Source organism: Lagopus muta, chromosome Z, assembly GCF_023343835.1.
Source record: "Lagopus muta isolate bLagMut1 chromosome Z, bLagMut1 primary, whole genome shotgun sequence".
NCBI lineage: Eukaryota > Metazoa > Chordata > Aves > Galliformes > Phasianidae > Lagopus > Lagopus muta.
The window spans coordinates 1414098-1439785 of NC_064472.1; the positions used below are offsets into that span (position 1 = coordinate 1414098).

At 41.0% G+C, this 25688-nt stretch overlaps 1 protein-coding gene across 3 annotated transcripts in view; it reads right to left on the reverse strand.

Annotated features, from left to right (window-relative positions):
• The window catches only part of WDR7 (WD repeat domain 7), a 113619-nt gene that overhangs the window by 20685 nt on the left and 67246 nt on the right, over positions 1-25688 (reverse strand). For all 3 annotated transcript variants that reach the window (XM_048931554.1, XM_048931557.1, XM_048931555.1), the window contains 5 exons: positions 18973-19159; positions 9467-9584; positions 8628-8777; positions 8112-8194; positions 3165-3264 (listed from right to left, as the gene is read on the reverse strand). In XM_048931554.1, coding sequence (XP_048787511.1) covers positions 3165-3264; positions 8112-8194; positions 8628-8777; positions 9467-9584; positions 18973-19159 — 638 coding nt within the window. The remainder of the gene's footprint in view (positions 1-3164; positions 3265-8111; positions 8195-8627; positions 8778-9466; positions 9585-18972; positions 19160-25688) is intronic.

A 25688-nucleotide genomic window follows, 5' to 3' on the forward strand; every position in this document is an offset into this window, starting at 1 on the left:
GCAGCACTGCTCCGGGCAGGGAGGAAGGGTCCTGCTCTTGTGCTGAGCGAGCAGAGTTTGTGTGGTTTGATATGCACAAGATGGATGGGATTGATTGCTGCCAAGTGCTCCTCGTAGCACTCGTTTTCCCTGGACCCGCAGGAGGTGGTGGTGATGTTTTCGGATGGCTTCGGTGGTAAAGCAAATGAAGTTTCATTTTGGAAAATATTCCAGTAAAAAGCCATTCAAAGTTCTGCACTTCTGTGCTTTCACAAAGGTAAGGAAGGAAATAGGGGAGTATGATTGGAATAAACAAAAAAAGTATGTCTAAAGATGTTGAAATAAAACACAGAGTACCTTCTGAAGGGAATTTCGAAGTCCTCTATTCTTTTCACCATACAGAACAAAGGCCGTAAAAGCACAGGGCAACAGCCAAGGAAAGGAAATGGTTATTTAAGCTAAAGGTCAGTGTTGGAATAAATACTTAAATAACCAAAATTACACTGCTGTGGGAACACATGAAAGACTTCCAGCCCTTGATTTTTAACCCATCGGTATTCTGGTATCCCTTTCCAAGCACAGCAGAGGATGTCCAGAAGTCCCGTGTTCCTCAGGCATTGCAGCCTGCTGTCCCACAGAGGTGTCCCTGCAATGCACATGGCTCACTGCACTCCCTTGTGCCCACTTCAGCTCCCACCTCAGTTAATGATGAGTGCAATTATGATGGGGATAAACAAAAAAAAATTCTCACGTCTACTTCAAACTTTTGCTAACCAGCTATGTGCTCTAATTGATGCTTGAGCAAACCAACTGAAATATTTTGAACTTCAAGGAAAAAAAAAGCTGAGCCTTCTGAAACATTTTTTTCTCCACAATCCTATATTTATTTTGTGTCTCCTAAGCAGCTTGAAATCTTTAACTATGAGAAATAACTTGAAAGATTGGATTTGGGATAAGAAATTTGTATCCAACAGATGGCGTTGCCTCCTAATAGTCATCTATCTGTCTCTCAGCAGATTTCTCTGATCTTTTGAATAATAATAAAATCTGCAAAGGACCCCTTTCTTACCTATCCTTGCCCTCCATAGAAGCTTACTAAGAAAGCAGGAAAACAAGTATTGTGCACATTCACCAACACATCAAATTAAGGCAGTGAATTATTCAGGCAATTTACTGGCAGAAATCTGGGGCTAGTTCCAGGAACCCAACACAACAGGACGTCAGCTAACATGGAAGAGACAGCACTTTGGATAAAAGGGTTGCAAACGTCAGCTATGCACAATCACCTTCAGCATAGACAGATGGTGGTGACCACACCATTGTAAAAGAACTGAAGAAAAAAGTGAAGAGAAAGGAAGGTGTTTTAGTATGCCTGCCAAACCAGTGCAAATCAAGTCAGAGGCATGGTTTCATGGAAGGTCTTGCCACGGACATGCATGCAGCTATGAGCACACTTCTGTCCTGCCTGCCAGCACCTCTGGGCTTTTGCAAAACTGCTGTAGCAATCAGATTGTGCACACTGTTACACAGAATCACCTGGAATTCGCACTGTGACAAGAAAAAATTCAGAATTACTCCACATACTGATAAACCACCTGGAACCAGTTCTGTAGATGAAGTATGAATTAGACAAAGGTTTAAATGCAAGGATGGTAACGCTGGTTACATGCTTCCACTAAAAGGAGTGATGGGCTTTGTCACTTATCTCCTTGTGCCCTGAAGACAGAGTGAACAGAAGAAGTGTATAGTTGTGCCCTTTTCTTTTTTTTCTTTCTTTCTTTTTTCCCTCTGCAGAATGACAAAGAATTAACCATTAGCTTGAAATGACAAGACTTCACAGGCTTATTTGGACTTCATGCTCTTAATTTTCAGTGTAATGATACAAAAAGCGAGGAAACATGGTCACTGCTTCTTAATGGCCAGAAGGAGACGTCCAGCAACCAGATGCTTTGTCATGCTGGCTGCTGAATAGCTGGGAAAAAAGTAATGCAGCTTGTGTATTTGGAAAAGGAAATTCAGACCTCTGTGCAGCAAGGCATAAAGATGGCTAGGTGCTGATACTGGACTGCAAGGCAGCGAAAATGCTCAGTACATCTCATAGATCAATAAATAGCAGTTCTTGTGGACCAATTTTATAGTTAAATTAATAAATCATGATTCAAATGACAATGTAAAACAAAATAGAACAGCCTACAGATACTCTCTGCCTATAGCTTTTTATAAAATAAATTTGGCCGGCTCGGCTTCCACAAGACAGCTGTCTTAACAGAAAATACCAAAACATACCATGCTGTCAGCTGCTAGATTTGTGAAATAAAAGACAGAATTTCAAAGACAAAATGAACCAGACGTACCTAAGAACACAGTTCTGCCAGCAAAGTATTAAGTGACACTGTAGATTTACCAGGAAGAAATCCATTCTACCTTGTTTATAATACTTTCAAAGGACTAAGGATTTGTGCTTTTAGTCCAAGTTAAGAAACAAAAAGCATTTTTACACAAAACCATTATATTTAGACCAAAGAAATCCTGAAGCCAAAGCAAACAAACAAAACCAACTAATAAGGCAGATTCAAAAAGCAGGTGCTTTATTCTAGCTTTACTACTGACATTCAGTGTGGAGTAAAAGCTACTCACATAGCATGAGGAATAGTAAAGAGCATTCAGCGTTTCAAAAAAGGTAAATGCTTTGTTATTTAAACATTTTTAGTTTTAAGCAAATTCAAATCAAGCTCTCATTTCAGTGTTATCCTCAAGCATATCCTCTTCTAGGTTACTGGTAAGAAAATACGTATCTTGTTTAATATTAGAAAAGAGTAAATACTCAAACAGAAGCATTATGCCATTTAATAGAGAGGAGTTCTAGGAGGAAACAATCAGTAGATTTCCTTTGTGACTTCCATGAAGTCTAACTTTTTAAAATCAGATTTTTCAATGATTTCAGAGCATGGCCATCGCCTAACTTTAGGCTTTCATTATTAACCCATCTGTGGCACCCATTCAGTTCCAGTGAATGAAGACAGGAGGGCCCTATACACCTTGAGTCCTTCATTAAACTATTGATCCCCTCAGCATTATCCATAATGTTCCAGCAGCCCAGCATGTCAACAGATGTAGAGCTCACTGCTCTTTCCTTTCAATAACTTCCACGCTTTATGGGGAGGAAGTCACAATGATTTATTTACCTGACATTTCCCAGTCCGGATATCGTAGAGGGCCACTGAACCATGGCGAGCTCCAACTGCTATTCTGTGACTTCGCTCGTAATAGCTGACCATGTAGAACCTGAATTGAACATCATAACAAGTAACAGGTGAGAACTGACCTGCCTGCATGATGTTAAAATTAATTTGCAATGCCACTGGGTAACTAATGTTAACATGGGAACAGAGATTTTATTTGGAAATCCATCAGCTGCCACTTTTCATTGTTGGCATTTACCAAACAAAGCTAAGTGATGCTTGATACATCACTGCAGAGATATAACACATTTGTTCATTTTTGGTTTTGTTACCATGTGGTTAAACAACTCTGATGAGTTTGGGAACAGCCTATGTAATAGGCTGAATATCCCTGAATATCCATCTGCTTGTGTTGTTCACAGCTCAGCACCACCATAACCTGGATGCCAGTGGTTGAAGAAGACAATCCTAACATACTGAGCGACTTAAAAGCAAAAAAAGGACAAGTCATCAAATTAGCTGTAATACTGTAACACTGTTCAGGCGAGAAGGAGCTGAGAAGCATGTGGCAGCCCTTGAAATACAGCAGGAGTGTATGCCACTGATTTGAACACAAACAACTGCAAAATTCAGAGAACCCCCCAAACTACTTGGGAATATACTTGCACTTTTCTTCTAAATGGAAAAGTAGACCTGCAAAAATTGTCAACTGCATGCCCTTTTAAACTTCTATTTTAAAGTTTATTATAGCAAACTATACCAGAGCCTGCTAAAATTGTTCTATCATAATATACTGCTGACCACATCTATGGCTTGAGCAGGAAATCTTGTAACGAACCATCTCCATGCTCTTAAGGATTCCCAAAGTGCCATAGCAACAACTCTCTTACGCAGCTGATACACTCTTTTCTATGGCACATGTTAGCAGTCGTGAAGAAAAACAGCATGAAACGTGGTGTTAAGCCAACAAAAGGAAATGAAAAGCATTTGTTTTGATGCAGAACAAAAAGCAAGACTAACTAAGCCCAGGTGCTCCAGGATGCGCCCAGTGTCCAGTGCTGTGGATATGCAGCCATCCACAGCGTCCACAGCATGTGGATGCCTCCCTACCTACAGCATTAGGCACTGGGCATGTTATCCATCACACGTGGATAATACGTGGGGCTGCAATAACATAACTTTCACTATTTTCCCTGTTTTATATCAAGTTGCAATCACCAACACAAAGTGGTGCCGCAGTTGACCAGGCAGGTTATCTGTAAGGCTCTTTTATGCAACCAGCAAACTTGAGATTTATATTTAAACTTACAGAAAAACACACTATGTATCATTACAAGTGAAACAAAACATAACAAAAGGTTTATACATAAGAAGTTTTAAATCCCTATTATTACCATTATAGCACTGAATGGGCACAGTCCACTTGCCTTCTTCAACAGATTTAGAAAGAGAATATTGCATACTGTTATATGCAAGCATACAGCATTTCTCCTCTTACTGCATTTAAATGCCCATTTAGACTGAGAGCTGAGTCAGTATTTCTCTTTGAGAAGAATCCATCAGTCTACATAACAACAGACTGTTTGCAGGAAAAAGCTTCATGGAAACAGACATTTTTGAGCTTAATTTTATAAAAAACATTACTCCTTCAGCTGACATTCAGTTGTCAGCCCTTTCGCTTTCCTCTTTATCTTTTGGCTTAGTATTGTTGCAGCATCCACAGATTTAAGTATTTTAATCCTCTGCCTCCCTTTTTAAACCTCTAAATGGCAGAGCTGAATAGAGAATGATATGCCAGCATATATTTCGGCTATGCTACAGATCCATTTTTGCAAGCCTAGCTGATGCATCCATATCCACCATTGGCATCTTAATGGAAACCTCACTTTGAGTGCTGCTCCATTACTGCTCAGCAAGGAAACTTCAGTCAGCCAAGAGACAGCTTAATTTAACTGCTGGAGGAATGCTGCTGGACCCAAAGAAACAGTGCTGCTCTTCCTGGTAGCAACTCAGCCCCCAAACTTAAGGGTGAGCTGCATCTCACATGCTCTTTCTCCCTGCACTTCCCAACTGAAAACTGTCTTTGGGAATAGGACAGATGGCCAATGAGAGAAAAGCCAAGCTTTTGCATTGTCAGAATGCTCAAATGCTCCAAATCTTTGTCCAAAGAACTTATGCACTAGCTAGCAAACAGAAAGCTGTGAAAGATCAGTTGAGAAACCACCAAGCAGAAGGGAAGGTACCTTTCACCAGTGGCCTTGAATTCCTTCAGTTGTGCTCTAAGTTTCCACAAGTAATCAATGCATAAAATGTTGTTGTACAACCTCACTTTGTCTAATTCTTGATGTACTCTCTGCAAGTCTGCTTCTTAGTAAAAAGCAATCTAAAATAGTTGTTGTTGTAAATTTAATCTATACTCCCATGTGAGATGATGCTGTTACACAGAAGGTTTGAAGTCAGCAAACTGTACTAAATGCATGACCTGACCCAACGCAGTCCATCAGGGACCACTCAGCTTTGTGCAGTTGCTGAATCAGGATAATGCTGAATTTGAACAGAATTTTGTTGCCCTCAATATCAGCCCTCAAAATTTTCAAGAAATTCAGAAATATCTCATGCATATTGCACTGCATTTCAAAACCTCCATTTTTGTAAGAAATGGGTTGGTACTGAGGATGCCAAAAGGTAATACAACCCCCTATTAAGAAAATACCACTAATGGGAAAAGAAAACGCACATCACAGTCACATGCAATGAAATACTCTGCATGGTGATGGATTTACCTCATCACCACGTATCAGGACTGAGTCATGCTCACAGCAACTAGCAATAGACTGCTGCTGTTGTACAACAGAAAGAAACAAAAAAAGAAAAAAGGAAAGAATCTGGTACTTCAACACAGCACACTGCTGTTCACAGCTGTGGGTTTTTACTGTTCTATGAAAATATGAACACCCCTTCAAAGGGACAAACAAGCAAAATATTTGTCATTACACAGCACTGCAGAAATGCCCTATGAGAGGCTATGAATAAGAATGCACACCTAATGAAAGTATTTGGGCAACTACACAGTTTAATCACAACAGGTGTGCATATAATGCAGGTCAGCAGAAAGGGTAGCAGATATTAATAGAATTAATAATAGGATTACGTCAAAGTGCTTCCACTTGGACCCTCTCCAGATGCTCAACAACTTGCTAAAATGTTATGAAAATTTCCATTGGGCTGAATGACCACGTCAGTGGGGTGCTGTATCATTTTTACAATGGCTATAACTATGTATAATAGGAAATATTACTTGTAATTTAACAATCTGTTAAGATAATGTATAACTATAAAAATACAACAGGAAAGGGAAGATTTTTTGCACTAATTCCCACTTGCCCTTGCATTTATGTGTTACGTTAAGCCTTTTAAAGTACCAAGAAGAAGGAAAACTACTTCTATCAGTGTCTTATCTGTCAACAGAATAATAGTTCCTTTCTTGAAACTACTCAATATTTTAATAGCTTATTAAATTAAAATGTAATGGTGGAGAGACAAAAGTTACAATTTATTGGTCGTACTGGTTTAATGGTATAACTGGGACATTCATCATAGTCTTAAGCTGTCGTGTGTCCACATGTTATAAATTGCATTTTACTGTTAAAGAGGCTCAGAGCCAAGCAGAAACATCCCAGGACCAAAGCACGTAATGGTGCTCAGCTCCCTTCCCAGATCAGTGGGGCTGGGAATCTGCACACTCTGAAGAAACCAGCAGAGCTCTTCTGATTTTGAGAGGTTTAATTTCAATTGCTTCTCCTGCATCAGCACGAGAGCTTCAAAAATTTTTTTAAAGAACAGTTCAATAGCAGCCCTGGTGTCCTGCTTCCTGCCACAGGGCTCATCTGCCCCCCAGCAGGCGTTACCTGAACTCAGCTTTCATTCCCTGCTTCCCAAATCTGCTCAGAGCTCAAGGATGTGGTGGGAGAGGAGAAAATTCCAGCAGGCCGGAGAGGCTCGCCCAAAATTGCAGGGCTGTGCCAACAACTGATTGACAGATCACACAGACAGATTACAACAGCAGTCAGCTATTGCCATTAAGGGATGCAACTTTTATTTTCAAAATTCCCCACTGGAGGACATTTCAGAGAGCAGAGCAGAGACAGACCTAAGCTTCCTGTGAATTAGATACTTTTTTGCTATTTGGCCAGGCTCCCAGTAGGAGAGCACACTTTCCTGAAGGACTGGGCCGCTGACAACAGATCTAGAAATGAAAGCAAGAGAGCTTGTAGGCCCACCTTCGCCTCCAGAGCTGACATGTAGCTTAAGCTGGCTGCTCACAGCTTCATTTCAGCTTAGGAACAGACAGCAATTCAGCTCCAAGGTGTTTGGGGAAGTCAGCACAACGTAAGCTACCTGTACCTGGAAACAATCCACCACTAAGCTCCCATAAACCTCCAAACCAAATCCTTATTTTCTGCTGTCACCATCTTAGTCCATTTTTCTTCTGCAGCCTGTACATTATTATGTCAATTAATTCACTCAAGCAGGTCATACATATTGGAATCTAGCTTGTTACTCAAGAATGTTGTTATCATTTCTGCAACAACAGCAACAAAGATATTCATAAACCCTTTGAAAGAAAGCTGTCCAATTAATTTGGTCTGCTTGTGCAGCTGTTGCAGCTAGGATGCATGACAGGGCAGCAGGACAGTTTTTCCAAGAGACTGCACAGTGTTTTCCTCATTCTGGACTTTTACAATACTTGGTTAACACTTCTCTTTTCTGGTTCCTATCTGTCAGATGTGGCAGAAAACTAAAATCTGTAAAGAATATTAGAAGTAAGCTAAAAACCATTCTTCTGATTTGCTGTTGTAAGAAGCAAGTATGTTCCACTCCAAGTATGAAATGCATTTTGCCAGAGACCCCCATTATTTTGTTCTCATTATTCACAAAGGAAGAGCTTACCTGCAGATGGCTGGAAAGCATTCTTGAAGACCTTTTTTCTTAACTAAAGATCCTTCAAGGCAATACATGATGATGTCCATAACCTTGGAAACAAAAGTTGAAAATATGTGACATTGTATACTTCATAATAATGTTTCTGATAAGCAAAAACAAAATATTTCTGTGCCTTACTGCATTTTCAAAACCTAAATTTAAAATCTGTACCAAAACTGCAGAACCATTGCATTGCCTGTACCATTCTTCACCAGTACTTGTTGGCACCAATGAAGAGGAAGGCTAAACATGTCCAAATGACCCCCAGCATGTTCAGGTACTAGTCCCACAGCACACATGTAACCACCAGCATACTATCTTGCTCGCTTGATCCCCCCACAATCATGCCACAAAAGTGTTTAACATTTTAAGTTAAAAAGGTTTATGGTACACAAGAGAATCAAATGCCACAATGCCGTTCCGGCCAAGGCATTATTTATTACTGCATCAAAAGCACAAAGCCTTATGGCACGACAGCATTACCTCCACAAGAAGGTCCACAACGTCAGAAGGCATCTTCTCAATAAGGATTTCAATGACTCTCAAGATCTCTCCTTTAGCCCGAGCAAGAGTTGTGGTGTGAATATTCTGCTGAGACTGTGTGTTTGCTGCAAGGGCGGTGTGTCTGTGCACCTACAAGGAGCAGGGTTACATATGCAAACTTGGATTTGCTAAATATTCTTACTAAATATGTTACATGGGGTGAGAGTGCTTTGCTTTACTTTGCTTTGATTATGAGTCACCAGTGGTCATCCCTGATGCAGTTTTTAAACAAAGGTCTACCTTCGTTTTGAGTATTACTTAACCTCACGAAGCTACAGGTCAAAATGAGCAAATGCTTAGGGTTTTGATTACATAATTGTGACATTTTTCTTCGTATTTCCTCAGGAAGCAGGTGCCTGCTTTATAACAGGCTTTTTGTGGCCTGCTGCTGAACATCTAGCTAAGCAAAAGCTCCAGGCATCTGCGTTCACTCAGATGAGTCTCAGAAAGACAGCGCCGACCCACACCAACCTCTGAGCACCGCCCCCTCCTTGCCCCCAGCCGGCACGGCTCAGTCCCCATCCTGCTTCGATTCATACTTAACTGGGTGGCGTTTGCACTGCTGAGGGAAAGTAGCATTTTTTACACATTAATATTTGAAGTCTGGACAACCTGTAGAATCACGATATGACAAAGATATAACCGGCTAAGTATAAACCCAATCGTAACTTGTGTGTCAACAATGCAAACGCGATCCTTGCTTTTTCCCCTTCTGGGGAGGAAGGGCAGGACGTGTGACGGCTCACTGCTGTCCCACAGGGGCTCACCACCCTGCTCACCTCCTTGGCGATGGTGGTAATGAAGGCGGGCGGCCGGGCTGTGGCGATGAGCGAGAGCGCGTGGCGTGCCGAGCGTGCAGAGTCAGCCGCCGGGCTCAGGGGCAGCCCCATTGTGATGCTAAACGGCGCCAGACAAAGCAGGGAGAAAGAAAAGGAGCATTAGAAATATAGAGTGAAGAGATTAGAAACAGCTTATAATGTCAGTTCAAGGTCAACGGGAGCACTCAAACAGTTAGAATATAATGGACTCACAACAATGAGCAGTGATTAGGAGTCAGGGTGTTCTATCATCAAATACAAAATCGAATAATTAACCATGAAGATTGAAAACAGTATGTGCATCTGTCCCAAGTGTTAAAAAGGCCTTGTTAACAAATTACCTGTATGTGTTGAATACATATCACGGCGCCCAGGACAAGGCAAATGAGGAATGTCTTGCAAAGAAATTATGTTTTACACTTTTACAAAATCTTAAATTCAGGCTGAAAAACATCCTTTTCATAATAATTCTTAATTCAGCTACGCACTAGTTTCAGGAGATTAAAGCAAGAGGCTTCTTGAACTGAACTCGCTGAATCTGTTCAGTTTGATTTGCTTTAGTGCATGACTTACAGAAGCATGCAGAGATGACGGACCCGTGCCTTATGTTACTTACTAAAATTATTCAAATGCTCTTTAAAAATTTCTAACCACGAGGTTTTTCTGCAGTGTTTCAAATAACACTCAGAGATTAACCAGCATCTGAGTTTTCCATATGTAGCATTTTTATTTGCTATGACAGCATAAATTTAAGAAAAAATAAAGTAGGTAGCCAATAGCTGCATTAATCAAAAGTAATATCTCTTATGTCATAACTGAGAGAATAAGTTAGCTGACAAAGAAGATGCATATCTAATTTTTGTCTGAAAGCTTCCTTTCTCAAAAGGCTACTACTTCAACTATCACTGTTAACTACTATTATCTATGTCACAGCAGACTGCATTCTTGCTGGGCGAACTCTACACTACCCAGAAATTCTACAAATCCTTCCTGCACCCACACCCAAATCCACAGCCCAAAATGAAAGTACTTCTACAGGCTAAGAGCTCGTAGCTTCTTTGCCTTCAGAAAAGCAAGCTAATGTATGAAGTTATATCTGATCTGCCTGAAAATCAGAATACAAAGATCAGTAGCACTTGAAGGCGCTCAGTTAATACTATGGGGGAAGGGCATTATGGCAAAGCAGTGTTTACCTCCTGGCTTCCATTACCAGAAGGGAACATTTTCCCAACAGAAAACAGCAGCAGTGTGGGAGGTAGAAATGGGAGGAAAAGGGTTGTGTGGAAACCAAGAAAGATCATCCTCTGAGAAGGAATTGGGCTTTTACAGACAGGGAAGAAGCAGCTGGGACACAGCGTTCAGTGGGATTAGCCTGGCACAAACAGCCTCTGCAGCCCAACATGCACACTGCAGCAAAAAAAGCAACACCACAAACAGCTCTTTGCCAGCCCTGAAACAATCCTGTCGCTATAGCCATGCTACCCAAAAGTAGCCTCCTCCTTTACCCCCCCCCCCCCCCCCCCCGCTCCCCAACCATTGCTGCTTAGCAACAACAAAATACTAGCCTGTAAACAACATGGATAGGTTAGTCATTTTCCTGTAAAAGTGAGGTCCTTTCCTGCATACTGCCACCTCCACCTGCAGCGATCTCTGTCTGAAGACCAGAGATGAAGCTGGGATTCTCCCTCTGCACAGGGGATAAGTTTTGAGAACATGCAGGAGAACAACGCTGTCTAACAAACTGCCATCAAATTTTAATGGAATTTATATATCCCAGCTGTTTGTATTACAAATATGTATGAATGCAATAAAAACGAAGATTTGCTTCAACGTAAGCATGTCATTTAAGTGTGTGTTAACAATAAAACGTTTCATTACATGAAAGAGGATAAAATCTCTACTATCCCTGTAATTTCAGATCTTTAATAGTCTAAAGAACATAAATGAGGTAAAAATTCATTCAATAAAATGAGTCCAGCGCAGTGAAATCATCTTATCTAGAATCTGAGGTTTCAGAAAAAAATATAATGCATTTCTAAACACAGAGGACAGCCCAATTAGGTAAGATGTAACTCGTTAAAACACGTAGCACAATGCCTGCAGAGCAGCACACAGCTGTCAGCAGAGCTGCACAGCCATCATAACCAGACGTCTCCTTCTGCAGCCCTCACACACCCAAGTACTCATGCTGCTTTCTGAGGGATTACTCATTGAAGTAAGGGCTGCCGTTTCCAGTTCTGTGATCGCATTCATTTTACACATTTAATGCTATTAAAATGGATGAGTGGGAACGCTCTGCTCCAAATCCTCATCCAGCGTGCTGCCTCAAATGCTGCTGGTCAGAGTGGTGGTGATGCTGCTCAGCACAGCTGTGAGGCCAGCACCCATTTTTGTCCATCCCTTCCACCCCAGGGCTGGCTGGCTGTGCCTCCTTTACACCTTGCAAGCTCCTCAAAATCAAAAGGCTGCAAGCAACCTCTCTAGCAGGAAAGCCATGGGAATTAAAAGCATCATCGTGAAAAGAAACGTAAACACTCTGCACTTGCATCCCTCTCTGTGTGGTTCCATATGAGTAAAAACTGGTTTATCAGAGTCAGCAAGGTTCTGCTTTAAAAGCAGAGTGAGACTCCACTTGCCCTGAAAATAAACGAGAGAGAGGAGAAATTGAAACAATGCCATGCACAAATCACAGTGTATGTTTCCTGTACTCCTGACACTCCATACCCTTACAAACAATGGGCTTTTCCCATTGCATATTCCACCTGCACAAGCAGTTCAAATATACTAAACTCAAAACGGCAAGAAAAAGCATCAGCTCATTTTTCTGAAGTCCAGAAACATTTAGGTTAGTCTGTCTATTTACCCTGAAACACAAACATTTGAGATCTCCTGATTTTCAGGAGCTAAAATTGACAAACCACATATTCCAACATGTCTTATCCCAGAACTCACGTTTGTGTTACTTAGAAGTGATACTGAAGGAAAGCTACATGTTTGTTAAAGAGTAACAAGAGATTATGAAGTCAAATTGGTGACTGCCAAGTGCACTCCTGGTTTTGGACAAGAGGACTGAGGTGGCATTCAGTAAACAAACTATTAAGTTATTTATGCATGCCTCAAATTGTTGCTGTATAGTTCTGTTGGCTTTTGTTCATTTATGTCTGAAAAAACAGAAACAAGTGTCTGCAGAACGCAGGTTGTTTTCTGTTTGTTTGCTCTTTAAAGGGTGTCCCTAAAACAGCTTTAAGAATATTTTTTTACTGGAAGCTTACAAATCAGGTACTTTGCAACAAAAAACTTCAGTGTGGTTAAAGCGTTTTCTACCAAATGAACTATTATTCTGAAGCAACAAGATAAGGTACAACCATTTTACAGATCTGAACTCATAAAAATAGCATACAAAGTTTGTTATTTCCTTTCCCATTCCCCACCATTATCGTATGCATTAAAATTAATGTTTTGAAAACCAACAGAGTTATGAAGATGTCTCTTTTTGTTTGGAAAAGCAAATTTGAATATAACTTAAAAAAAATCACGTAGGGACTGTACAGACAGAAGTGATGAAACGCGAAGATGGTACCAAAGGGAGGTGTTCAACCAACCTCATTATCTTTCAAAAGCAATGGAAACCTCAATGCCTCAGTACTTTTCCTATAAGAGGGCCTCATATTTCTGCCAGCAGCACTCTTCCTTAAAGGGTGCCTGGTAAAGCGTGCATTTTCCTAAAAAGCAACAGGCTTTTTGTTAATTCATTAGCATCACTCAGCAGTGGCAGTATGTGGGCAGGGATTAACCCCCCGGCCAGGCCAGCTGGCCTGCACATCCTCCTTCAGAAGGCAGGCACACTGCCCAAACCTCCAACAAAACAAAGGCAGATGCAGAACTAACGCATAGAGGGAAACGCTAGTTTTTGCACCCAAACTTCTGCTCTTGTATTGATGGGCTTTAGGACTTCGGTACATTTCACACAAGGAGGCAACATGTGTTGTGCCTCTCGTCCTCCTCCTGCCCCTGTCTTCCCAATGCACCATTAGCAGACATTTCAGGACTGATTTTTGAAGAGTGTAGCAGACAAAATGGTCACAGCCTGTCCTCCAGCACACATTTCTAATACCAGAGACGATATTCTAACTGTACCAAACAGTAGGAAAGCTGGCTTTCCTGCACCTATTTGCTTTTGACATGTGCCATCCAGCCGATTCCCAGGAGCTGATTTTCACTGTCCAGACTCCTGCACTCTCGGGAAAGCATGGCCACACAGCTAGCAGCCTCCTTCTCTCAAAACTGGAACACACCGTATCTAATAAACAGGATTATTTTCTTTCATAGTGAGTCTCTGTGTGGGTCCTACAGACCAGGTGCTCTGTGGGCAGCGCCGCCCCGGCCTCAGGCAGCCATGGCCCTGCACATCAGTGGTACGGAGTGTCTGACATCCCTTCACAGGACAATACACCAAAACCATTATCTCCTTCTGGCTGCCTTTTCAATTAAGAAAGAGCATTGTTCTTACTTTGATTTCACTGAGATGGCATTGGAGGGAACACACATCCCTTTTAGGCAGTGTCCCATTATTTGCCCATGCAATCAGGGCTGTGCTTCAGGCAGGCTCTCCAGAGGAGCACATTTCTGCCAGACTCCATCCTCAGGTCATCACAGTAATTAAGTAGCACTGATGCAAGTGCAACAACAATTCGGTGGGCTCAGGATCTTAACCTGTGGGTTGCATCCTTCAGCTTTGCTGTCTGTGGCACTGTCTGTGCAATGGCAAGCACTGTGCACCGATTTAAATCACAAGGTAATCACAGAAGTAAGAAAACGGGGTTCAAATACTCCACGTAACTGGAGTATTTTTCATTTGTGCTTTTTATCTGATTTCTTAAGGAAAAGCTGATTCTCATTAGGAGGTATGTTTTGAAGCTGTTACCCAAATTGTTTACATAATTGAATAATTCTACTCATAACTTGCTCAATTAAAAAAGTTAATAAATCAGAATTTGCATGTGGATAGAAACTGACACTTTTAAAACATACAGAAAAATTTTAGATTCTTAAGTAGTTGAAAGGAATAGTTTGGAACGTACCTGTAAGATATTTTAAATCTAAAACATATTTCATAATCTGAGTTATTAAAAATGAATATGATGTCTGCTTGAATTTGGTCATCATACCCTTCGAAAGTCAGACTTCATCTCTTATTTAAAAAAAAAAAACAGATATCCAAATGAATCAAACCCTAATGACACCCCAGAAAAGATCGCCAGTTCTGACACCACAACTGAAAATTTACCAGACGTTTTTCTGCCAGCCACAGACAAGGAGAAGCTACAGAAAGAGGCCAGAAAAGAGATCACAAAGTACGTGATTTTACAGAGGATCTTTTGCAGAGGTGGGGCCTGTTTTGCCTTTGAGAGAAAGCAGCTATTTGCAAAACAGGCGCTCCTATGCATTTCTCTCCTTTAAAGCAAGAGGGAGGGAAAGCAGCGAGGACTGGTATATCCCATCTCATTTAACAGGAACCACTGGTATATCCCATCTCATTTAACAGGAACCACAAGCGATACACCTCAAAAACCCCCTTCTGTTTACATGTGCAGCACTGAAGCAATGGCTGAACAAAGGGGAAGGAACCAAACATCGTCCCTGTCGTGAAGCTGGGAAGCTTGGAATTCGTCTGCCTCCTCCTCATCCTCACTGTAAGGACTCATTTGTCTCTCATTTGTCCTTTAAAAACCTGAGTTTCAGCAACTGTTTAGGCAATACTCCAAAGCTGTTCCACTGCACTTGAAAACTAGACATGTCCGTATTACAAACATACATTCACAGGCAGAATGTATACAGACATGAAACAAACAGGTTTCCATTAATTACAGTCAAAACTGAAGAAATTTAGTCTAATTATTTACCACACACACGTGTATTAACATACATGTAGACAGAAACGTAAGTTGTTCATTTTGGTACATGGTATCACGATCTGTATCAAACGGTAGCTTGTAATTCAAAGAGCAAAAATTACAGACAGCAATGATCCCAACAATCACCTGTGCCAAGAAATCAAAGCCTAATAAGTGCTAGAAAAATACTCCTAATCCTCATGCCTGAGCAGCTTCACTGGCTTGCCTGCTGCAGCCTTCGGGGATTGGGATGAACTGGGAGAGCGGAGGAGTTATAAACACCCACGTTTTGGATTTCAGCTCAGATATTTAATTCAGAGGGGAAAAAAGAAAACACCTCTTTTTTTTGTCAATAAATGTGAAGTGATTTTTTTTAAAGCACAAGCTTGACATAAAAGCTCTTTCATAAAATGTTCTTAACATCAGGGATAGAAGCCAGGCAGCTGTGCACTGTTATTGTGTACACGGTAAATCAGGCACAAAAAGGGGCAGCTCAGCAGGGCACCGGGAGGGTAAGATGCACACTTAACCCCCTGCACACATTGTTGCTCCATTTCTTTCCATCTTAGTCTGTCTGCAGTCAGTACTGTATCTGTCATGAATGTAACAGGCCATTTTCAATCTAAATCTTGTTATGGATTAATAAGCAAACACTTTCTCGCTTATTATGCAATTTATCATCATGAAAATTGCATTGGGCTCCTCAAGGCTACATGCTGATACATTCATTTATTCAGTGCTCTGTGTATAGAGAGCCATACTAATCTTTATGACAGCTGAGAATGTAATAGCAAGATGAAAATTACTTTCTGAAGAACTGTATTCACTGGTTTGTGCAAGCCCACATTTAAATACAATAGAACACACAAGATTCTTTGGGAAGGTAAAATGTCTTGGCTTCTTCTGTCAAGCTAAAATAATCGAGGTTCAGGCAGATAACAATATTCACCCAGTTTGTACAGATTTATCCACTAACTGCCCTCAACGCACCACAATCACTCATCCTTCATAGTCTGAGGAAATCAAAACTGCTATGTAAACTTGGTAATCTCCCTTAATGCAATGCAAAAGGTACAAATCTTAGTGCTCCCACAGGTGGATGCATACACAGCATTAAGACAAACGCAGTCAGCTCCTTTCTGCACTCATTACTTAAAATGTTTATGTGTGCTTATTAGTAAACAGTTTTAAGCATATTCATAAAATAAAACTTGCAACATAGCAGTTTTCAGAACTAGGTTTTGATCCTGAACGCTAAGGTTAATGATGTGGACTTCCACTACAAGTGCTTGTGGTTTTCAAAGTTACTGCTGCAAACAAAAGAACTTCTTGACAAAACCAGAAGATTGTTTATAACTATAAAAACAGTTTAAATACCCATCAATAACGCTTATCATTAGAAGTGCTTCTGACCATATAGTTTCATCCAGCACAGCGTACAGAAAAAATCCCAAAACACAATAATTACTGATGTATCAAACAACAGGCTCAGAATAAAACGGGAAAACAATTAGGAATGTTATTTTTAATATCTAATGTTACTGCAGTGGTGTTGTAAACAAAAGTATCTGCAAGCTAACCAGAGACCGTCCTTATGCTAACCACACAGTTCTAACATATATCAATATTCCCTACAGAAATGCCTACTGCAGTTTTATATAAACATTTTCTTCTCCTTTAACACACAGTTCTTTTCCCCTACAAGCTTCAGAATACATCCAAAGGCCTGGAAGGCATGAAGAAAGCCACAGAGCAAAATATCATGTACTGTAAAATGAGCCTCCACATTTTAAGAAATGCAGTAATATTAATACCTAAATAAGCAGTTATGTTGAGCTCTGCAATTTCAGAAGCAAGAGCTTATTTTTTCATGAGCAAAAACCTTTCACAGATGAGTCATGAAGACTTCTAGAATGAAATTGCTCCTACATTAATGTATGGTTTATGAAGTAATTTAATAATTAATACTTAAAGAAGAACGTCACTAATTAAGATACTATGGAGAAAACACTACATAGAAAAAATTAAACATTAAATATGTTTTTTTAAAAAACCCCTAGTGAATATTCACACAACACTTAGTGTGCCAGACACAGAAAGCACTGGAATTTCAATCAGTGCAAATTCAGAAAGCTGTACTGAAACGAAAAGCGTTACCACGATTCACACACTGGAGAGTTTGTATTCTGCTGGGAAACACATCCCATCTGCACATACCTAAATTCAGAACTCAAACTGGTCAGCAAGCTGAGTTTGTTTGCTTTTTTGGTGGAAACCAAATAAATTAAAATACATTTACTTTGCAATTTATAGTAAATTTCAGACCAGGTGGCCAGTTTCACAACAAACAGTAATAAAAATGAAGACTATACTGCTAGCCCTTCACTGTACAAATAGTCCTGTTGTCATTAATCGGATCTACAGAGTAAGGACTGTGAGACTCAGCTCCCCAGTAGAAATATACTGTCTTTGGGCCTCAGCTCACACATTTAGGGATACTCAATAACAACCCTAATCTGCTGCAAAGCCACACTAATAAACCCCAAACAATAAAATCCGAAAATTCCACGATCTTAACAAAATGTGCGGGACACTACCTTTATTATTCAAGTCCTCCTAGTAAGTTCACTTTGTGTTCAGCTATGACTACTTGATGGTGTGATTAACGGCACTTTCAAGAAGAGAATCTATTCTGCATAAATGAGGCAAGCCCAAGACCTGCACTGAAATCAACACACTTCTTCCCCTTTAGACCCAACTGCAAATACTTATCTGAAAGATTTTATTGCTACACTACACATGACAGAGCCATTCTATTATTCTATGATTTTTTTTTTCCAGGAGATCAGATGTACAAGACATGTACAAGACAGCTAAATCTAGCCTAAACCATCTGCATCTTTATTCAGGACACTTCAATAAGTTGTCCACAAACTTGAAAGATAGGCTGTGGTCCACCGAGTTTATGATTTCTTAGCAATCCTTAAATACACAAGTTTCCTTGATGCTACAAATAGTAATGTCAGCAACAAAAAAAAAACCCTGCCTTCTCCAGAATGGAGGATTCCTTTCTTTTTCCATCTCCTTGCCAACTATTACAGGTACTTCACTATCTAAAGCAGGGCCAACATAATGAAGAGGACAGAGTCTTTGTAGCAGAGTCTGTTGTGATAGGACAAAGGGAAATGGTTTCAAACTGAAAGAGGGGAGATTTTACACTAGATATAAGTAAAGTTCTTTATGCTAAGGGTAGAGAAGCACTGACACAGTTGCCCATAAAGGTGATGGGTGCCCTGTCCTTTGAGATATTCAAGGTCAGGCTGGATGGGGCTCTGTGCACTTCATGGGCTGTACGTATCCTTGTTTTATGTAGAGGAGCGAGACCAGATGGCCTTTAGGGGTCCCCTCCAACTCAAACAATTCCATGATTTTATTTGTATCTGAGATGACTGACTACGCTAAACACAGGATCTGGACTAGATGATCTTAGAAGTCTTTCCCTCAACAATTCTACAATTCCACATGCAGGCTGCAGAAGGCGCAGGGCTCACAAGTTTATAAGGAGACACCTACTTGGCAAGCTGCTTCTCGGCATCAGCGCAGAGCTCCAACAGGCCCATCAGCACTGCAGAGACGTCCATGTAGGGCTCCCAGACAGTGAAGCCACGGCCGATGAGGTCAATGGCAGTTCTGCGGATGGTGCTGTGCGCAGGCAGCTTGGGGCTGGGAGGCTGCAGCAGCAGAAATGTCAGTGCCTTGCCTGTCAAGGAGAACCAGGGCAATGAAAGGTGTTACATATTACAAGCATTGTTCTATATTTTATCCTAAGGGCTGTTTAAATTCATTAAAAATACCACTTGCAGATTTTTTCCAGAAACTCCTATAATCAATGAAAAATCTGATGGAAAGACAGAAGAAACCTGAGATATTTTTAATTAAATTTGAAAAATGTTGTGTCTTACAAGTAGTCCCCAGATTACCCGTGCTTTGTGGAAAGTACCTACAGCTCCTACAGCTGACTCTACAAGGAATCAGGTTTTGGGAGCTACAGTAACAAATGATAATTTTCAGTTACACATAAGTAAAGGATGTGTTACAGTTTTGCATTCCGTCAGCAATGCTGAACCCCAGCCAACCTCTGCCTGACAGATCCTGAACAAATTCTCTATGGTAGCACCAGCCCCTATGTTAGAGCACACGAGACAGCACAGTACAGTCATCTGCTTTAAACAGCTCCATGCCAACACTGCTGTTGTTGACTCTTAATCACAATGTTTTTACTACATTAGAAATAATCTTTATGCAAAAAAATAGTCAATCTACACACCAGAAAATGGTGCAATAAAAAAAAAAAAATCAGGGTGAATCATGATGGAAGGAATTGTATGAAGAAATTCCCCTTCAACAGAGTTGCAAAAAAATTTTAAAAATCACTCAAACAGAATCTGTGATAATATTACTGGAGTAATAAAAACCTTTCAAAAAAGAAGGTAAATAATTTTGCAACAATGTCTCAGGAAAATAAATGGGGAAGAAAGCAGTTAAATTAGGCCCTGTTTAGGTTACACATTTTTGAATCCTGCTGGAGCTAAAATAAGTTTGAGCCAGGTATGCTTAACTGAGTGAGAAACAGTGAGAAAATAAAGTCACAAAACCCACCACAACCTCCCAGTGAGCACCTGCTGCTTGCCAGGCCTGCAGAGCAGCTGTGCACAGTGCAGACAACCAGGGCTCCACAAGCCTGCACAAACCACGGTGCCTATTTGTAAAGTATTCCAGTTTTACAGTGATGATTTCCCTTGTTCTCAAAATATACTTCCTACTGAAAGCTCCTCAACATTAAACATGTGGGGACTGGTACCATTTTATTTAGGGAGTGAAATGAAATGATTGCAAAGCCTTCGTGTTGTTCTGACTCTGGTCACTGCTGCTGGCAAAGCTATCAGCATCACAGCTTGAGGGGTGGAAGCAGAACAGAAGTCCCAATAGAAGGATGAAACATTAACTAATAACTCAGTTTCACTGACAGCTCTTGAGATGACAGAGACGTGCTACATAATATACACAGAAAGCCCACCCCTGCCGTGGGCTGGCTGCCCCTCACCAGCCCAGGATGCCCAGGGCATGCCATCCATTGCCTCAGGCACCCAGGCAGCTCTGGGCAGCAGTGCTGAGCCTGACTGCTATTTGGGTAAAGAATTTCCCCCTCACATCTGACCTAAATCTGCCCTCTTTCAGTTTAAAGCTATTTCCCCTTGTCCTGTCACTATCTGCCCACGTACAGAGCTCTCTCCCTCCCGCTATTTCATTCAATAGATTAGTTTTTCATTAAAGTAGTTGCATACATATATATAAATGTGAGGGAACACTAAAACAACGCTCCCAGATAAAGGTAATTTATCATTATCACTACATAATTATTTGTTACCTCTTAATAACATTCATTTAGTTTGCCTCTGCGGTAATGATAACCTATTGATTTGAACACAGTTTTCCCTGGTTTTCAGAACTGTCTCCTACGAGTTGTGTGATTCATTAAATAAAGCTCCTGACATTTCAGCATCCTGGAAAGCTACTGATAGTCTTGCTGTGCACACGAACTCACACCAAACTTGGATGCGTGTAATGCGAGCTGAAAGTTTCTTCTTAAAAAGTACAGCTGGATATTAGGAAAAAATTATTCTCCAGAAGAGCAGTGATGCAGTGGCACAGGCTGCCCTGTGAGGTGGTGAAATCCCCATCCCTGGAGGTATTCATGAACCATGGGGATGTGGCACTTGGGAACGTGGTTCAGCGGGCATAGTGGAGATGGTTTGGGGTTGGACTTGATAATCTTAAAAGACTTTTCCATCAGTAATGATTCTATGAAGCTTCAATGCGCATGAATTTTGTCTCAAATGAAAGAACCTATTAAGAAGCATCACAAACATTTTTTTTGCAGTGAAGCACTCCAGTATTTCTCATACGGATACTCCTAGTGCTGCTCTTGTTGACACCTGCCCTGTGTACACTGAGCTGAAGAAAAGATGAACTGAACAAAAGTCATCCTGCTGCCCGTTTCTCAGCCTGGACATCTTTGTTTAAGCTTTGACTTGGCTTAAATGAACGAATTAATATTGACAAAAACATCAACTAAGCTAATGAGTTGTTAGTTAAGGCAATAAACATGTCACATTAGAGTCAGCGCAGTAAAGAGGTAATTAGTCCCGGAGAAGCCCTGTTAGTGGGGATGCTCTCAGAGCCCCTCTCCCACCGACCCTGTTCTATGGGCAGGGGGCTGCATCGTGACACCCACCCCAAGTCCATGGCTGCTGGGAAGGGCAGGTACATTGAAGAACAAGCTGAAATGGCTGCGAGCAGCAGACTCGGCTTTTCTCCTGTAAATCTAAATAAAAGCAGTAAAATTCAGCCATGGGAAAGATGTGATGATTTGCATGCATCTTCTGCTGTTAAACGTTATTAAGGATGAAGCAATGAAAGTGTCTCTTGTTAAAGATTAGGTGTGACTAACCAGACAGACTGAGTTCAGGCAGTAAAAGAGGAAGAAGAGAGGTCGAGAAATGTCATTCCTATGTACAAATCTCCATCAGCATTTGTCCCCATCTCTTACTCCGCATGGTGACACATATGCCACAAGTACATGGCAACAAAGTTAGGCACAGAGGCTGCAAGCAAAGCAAATCAAGGCCAAGGACTGGAAACTCGTCCTTGCAAGCCCTCACTGAAGGCATCTGTATGGCAGCAAAACCTCCATCCACAAAGCACAGCAGGGCCTGTACTGAGCTGCCCACTTCCCCCACCGTTTCCAGAACACAAAAACAAAGGTTGGAGTCTTTGATGCCTACTCCATTTCTGCTGATGGGAATGCGACCTGAACACTAAAGACTTCAGTTATTTTGAATGCATGTACCCCTTTGAATTTCTTGGATGTCTTTCCTTGCTGAATCTCAAGAGCTTTAAACATATTACACCCATCAGCATTGTTATCCTCGTTTTGGAGATAGGTTTAAAAAAATTAAATAATTCGCTCAGGAAAATCGATAGTATAGGCACAAACAAGACACTGTTAACTTTGGTTCCCATTCTCATAATCTGCCACAACATCCAGTTTGGACTAAATAAAAATGATGGACTCCAAGAATGTGGTTCAGCTTGCTTTCAATCCTTTTCTGATTTTACATACAAAAGAACAGAAGTGAAGGACAAGAGCTTTAGGGACTTTTTTCAGTCTTCTCTCTTTCTCTAAGTCGTGGACACAGTGTTTTTTTAATCAGAAATTTAAAAAAGATCAGCACCTTTTTTTGGATGATTTTTTTTTTACTGGTCCTGATTTGACATGCACCTGGATGAAATACCAGCAGAAAGAGAGAAACTTAACTTTGGATATTCTGGTTAAAAATTCACATCCCATGAACTCCTCATTTTGGAGCTGCAAATTTCTATCAGGGTTTGTGCTCTCTTTCAGACAGAGGATATTTTCTGCCCTAAATTAAAACATTGAATAACTTTTCTAAAGTCATAATTATGAACACTTTAAAAATTGAGCAATGTGCACTGAGCACATCTCAAATCTCCTGCTTTTTACATAACATACTTCCAGCATTTTTTTTTTTGCCCTCTATCTAACTGTGGCACATTTCATTTCTTCAACTGAACTTATGCTAGGAGAGGATTCGATTTTCCTGATGCTCTCTCAAGTTACTTATGTTCCATCCGCAAAACAGGTGAAGCTCCCACAGCAATTTCAGCACTGGCATGGGCACGGAGGGTTTTAATCTCTTTACAAAAATACGGTCTTACAATGTATTAAGAAGTAGTTACTTTGCATGGTTGCATTTTATTTAGTCAGAACAAAAAATGACCTGCAAGACATTTGTGTCATAGAATCATAGAATCATAGAATCACCGAGGTTGGAAAAGACCTTCAAGATCACCCAGTCCAACCATTCACCTATTCCCAACAGCTCCCACTAAACCATGTCCCTCAACACAACATCCAGCCTTTCCTTGAACACCTCCAGGCTCGGTGACTCCACCACCTCCCTGGGCATCCATTGCAGTGCCTGACCACCCTTTCTGAAAAGTAATACTTCCTCATGTCCAGCCTGAATCTCCCCTGCCGTAGCTTGAAGCCATTCCCTCTGCTCCTATCACTGATGACACGAGAGAAGAGGCCGACCCCCAGCTCACCACAACCTCCCTTCAGGAAGTTATAGAGAGCAATGAGGTCCCCCCTGAGCCTCCTCTTCTCCAGGCTGAACATTCCCAGCTCCTTCAGCCTCTCCTCATCAGCCCTGTGTTCCAGACCCCTCACCAGCTTTGTTGCCCTCCTACACGAACAGCCCTTTCTACACGAACACCTTTCCTACACGAACAGCCCTTTCATCATTTCTGCTCAGGGACTGCTGCAATGTTGAGAAATAACCACAGAGGAGTCACAGAATCGAGAAAAGACCTCTGAGACCATCGAGCCCAACACCTACCCATCCCACCATGCCTACTAACCATAACCCCGGGTGCCACATCACTGCGTGTCTTCAACACCTCCAGGGACAGTGATCCACCACCTCCCTGGGCAGACTGTGCCAACACCTGAAAGCAACATTTGCCTGGAAATGTACAACAAACTCTCAGAACTTTGAAAATTAAAGGGCTCCTTACTGAGTGCTGCTTCTGCAGCATATGTAACGGGATGCTTTTTGGAACAGCAAAGACTTCTTTTTTTTTCCCTACAATAAAATATATATACTTTTGCCTTATTTATCTGATCAGAAAGGAAGTGTCCTCGTTCACTCTGAAGACTTACAAACTTCAGAAATATTTAATCATAAAGGGAATATTTCCTCCATGATAAGTACCAACCTAGATTTTGCAAATGTAACAGGCTTAGAAGGTCAGAACAGCTGACTCTAGATGCAGTAAATTCATAGCATTTGTACAGAACAGCCTAATAGTGCTTGTCAACATTAAGTGAGCAAACAGCAAGGAGTGCTGGCAAGTGGGCAAAACCAATACAGCCCCTATTTTGTACCAAAATTCCATACAGTTTTACATAAATCCTTGCAAAGGGAGACAAAGGAGAAAGAAAAAAGCTGTTGGCAATAGCAGGTTCCCAGTCCTCGCTGCCTACCCATGGCCTAGTTAAAGTGACCTAACAATGCCATTTTTCTTCCTCTCGAAAACTGCAGTGGCGGAATCAAATGTGAAAGCAAGATCAATTCTGTTCCAAGACAGTAAATGAGTTTTAGATCAGACTTGTTTCAATTTATGGAGAGAACCCAACTCTGCTAGCTTAAATGCTTTCTTCCTCTAACTATGAAATTATATTACAGTGATATAGAAAGAGTAAACTACCATTATTTTAATCCAAAATTTGTTTATAATCCAGCAGGAAGGAGAAAGCCAATATAACCCGATTGATAACTGTGCAGTACACCTGTTATTTTCATTCCTGTTAATTGCATAATATCATTAAGACATACTATTTATTTTCATCTAAATTGCATGCTTTCTCAATGATGCCATTTCCACAAGGCCCACCATCAGTTTGTTGGCAGCTGCATTTCTTTCCAGCACACTGCAGCCTGCCCAAACGTTGTGCCAATCTCAGACATTTTCCCATCACACTCAACTGTAGCTATTCTTCTTAAGCAGATGTGATAACTTGGAACATTCATCTGTGAACATCATCACCCTACGTTGTGCTCACGTCATACACGAATCGACCACATGGTCCTGTGCAATGATCTTTTATAAAGCTAAGACGAATGTAAACACTTATAAAATACAATGCATATAGATTTTAACTCGTTTGGTTGGTCAGGACCAGGTACAACCACTTGTGACACAAGACAACTCCGCTGCCTGTGAAAACAGCCAGGATTTGCTCTGAAGTTGGGAAGTCACACTGGTCTCCGTACGTAAAACAAACACCTCCCAGCACATGGCCATAGCCATGCACTCACATCGTGGAGGTAACGTGCTCTGTGGATGCAGTGGAATTTGCTCATCCATCTCTACACAGTGAACTGAAAACCCTGATGGTTGTTTCCAAGCCAACATTGTTTCACTTGTTTTTGTGCACCTTTCTCCCATGTTTCTGCTCTATAAAACAAGAGTCAAAACATCTCACATCTCCCAAGCACTTTCCTGGCTTTGAAATCATTTGTGCACACACAGCTCTAACTTACACATATGGCTGTAAGATGTGGAAACTCTGAATTCCCTCCTGTTCTTTTAAGGGAAGAATGATTAACTTGGAAGCTACAAGCCTAATGAAGGAATAATAT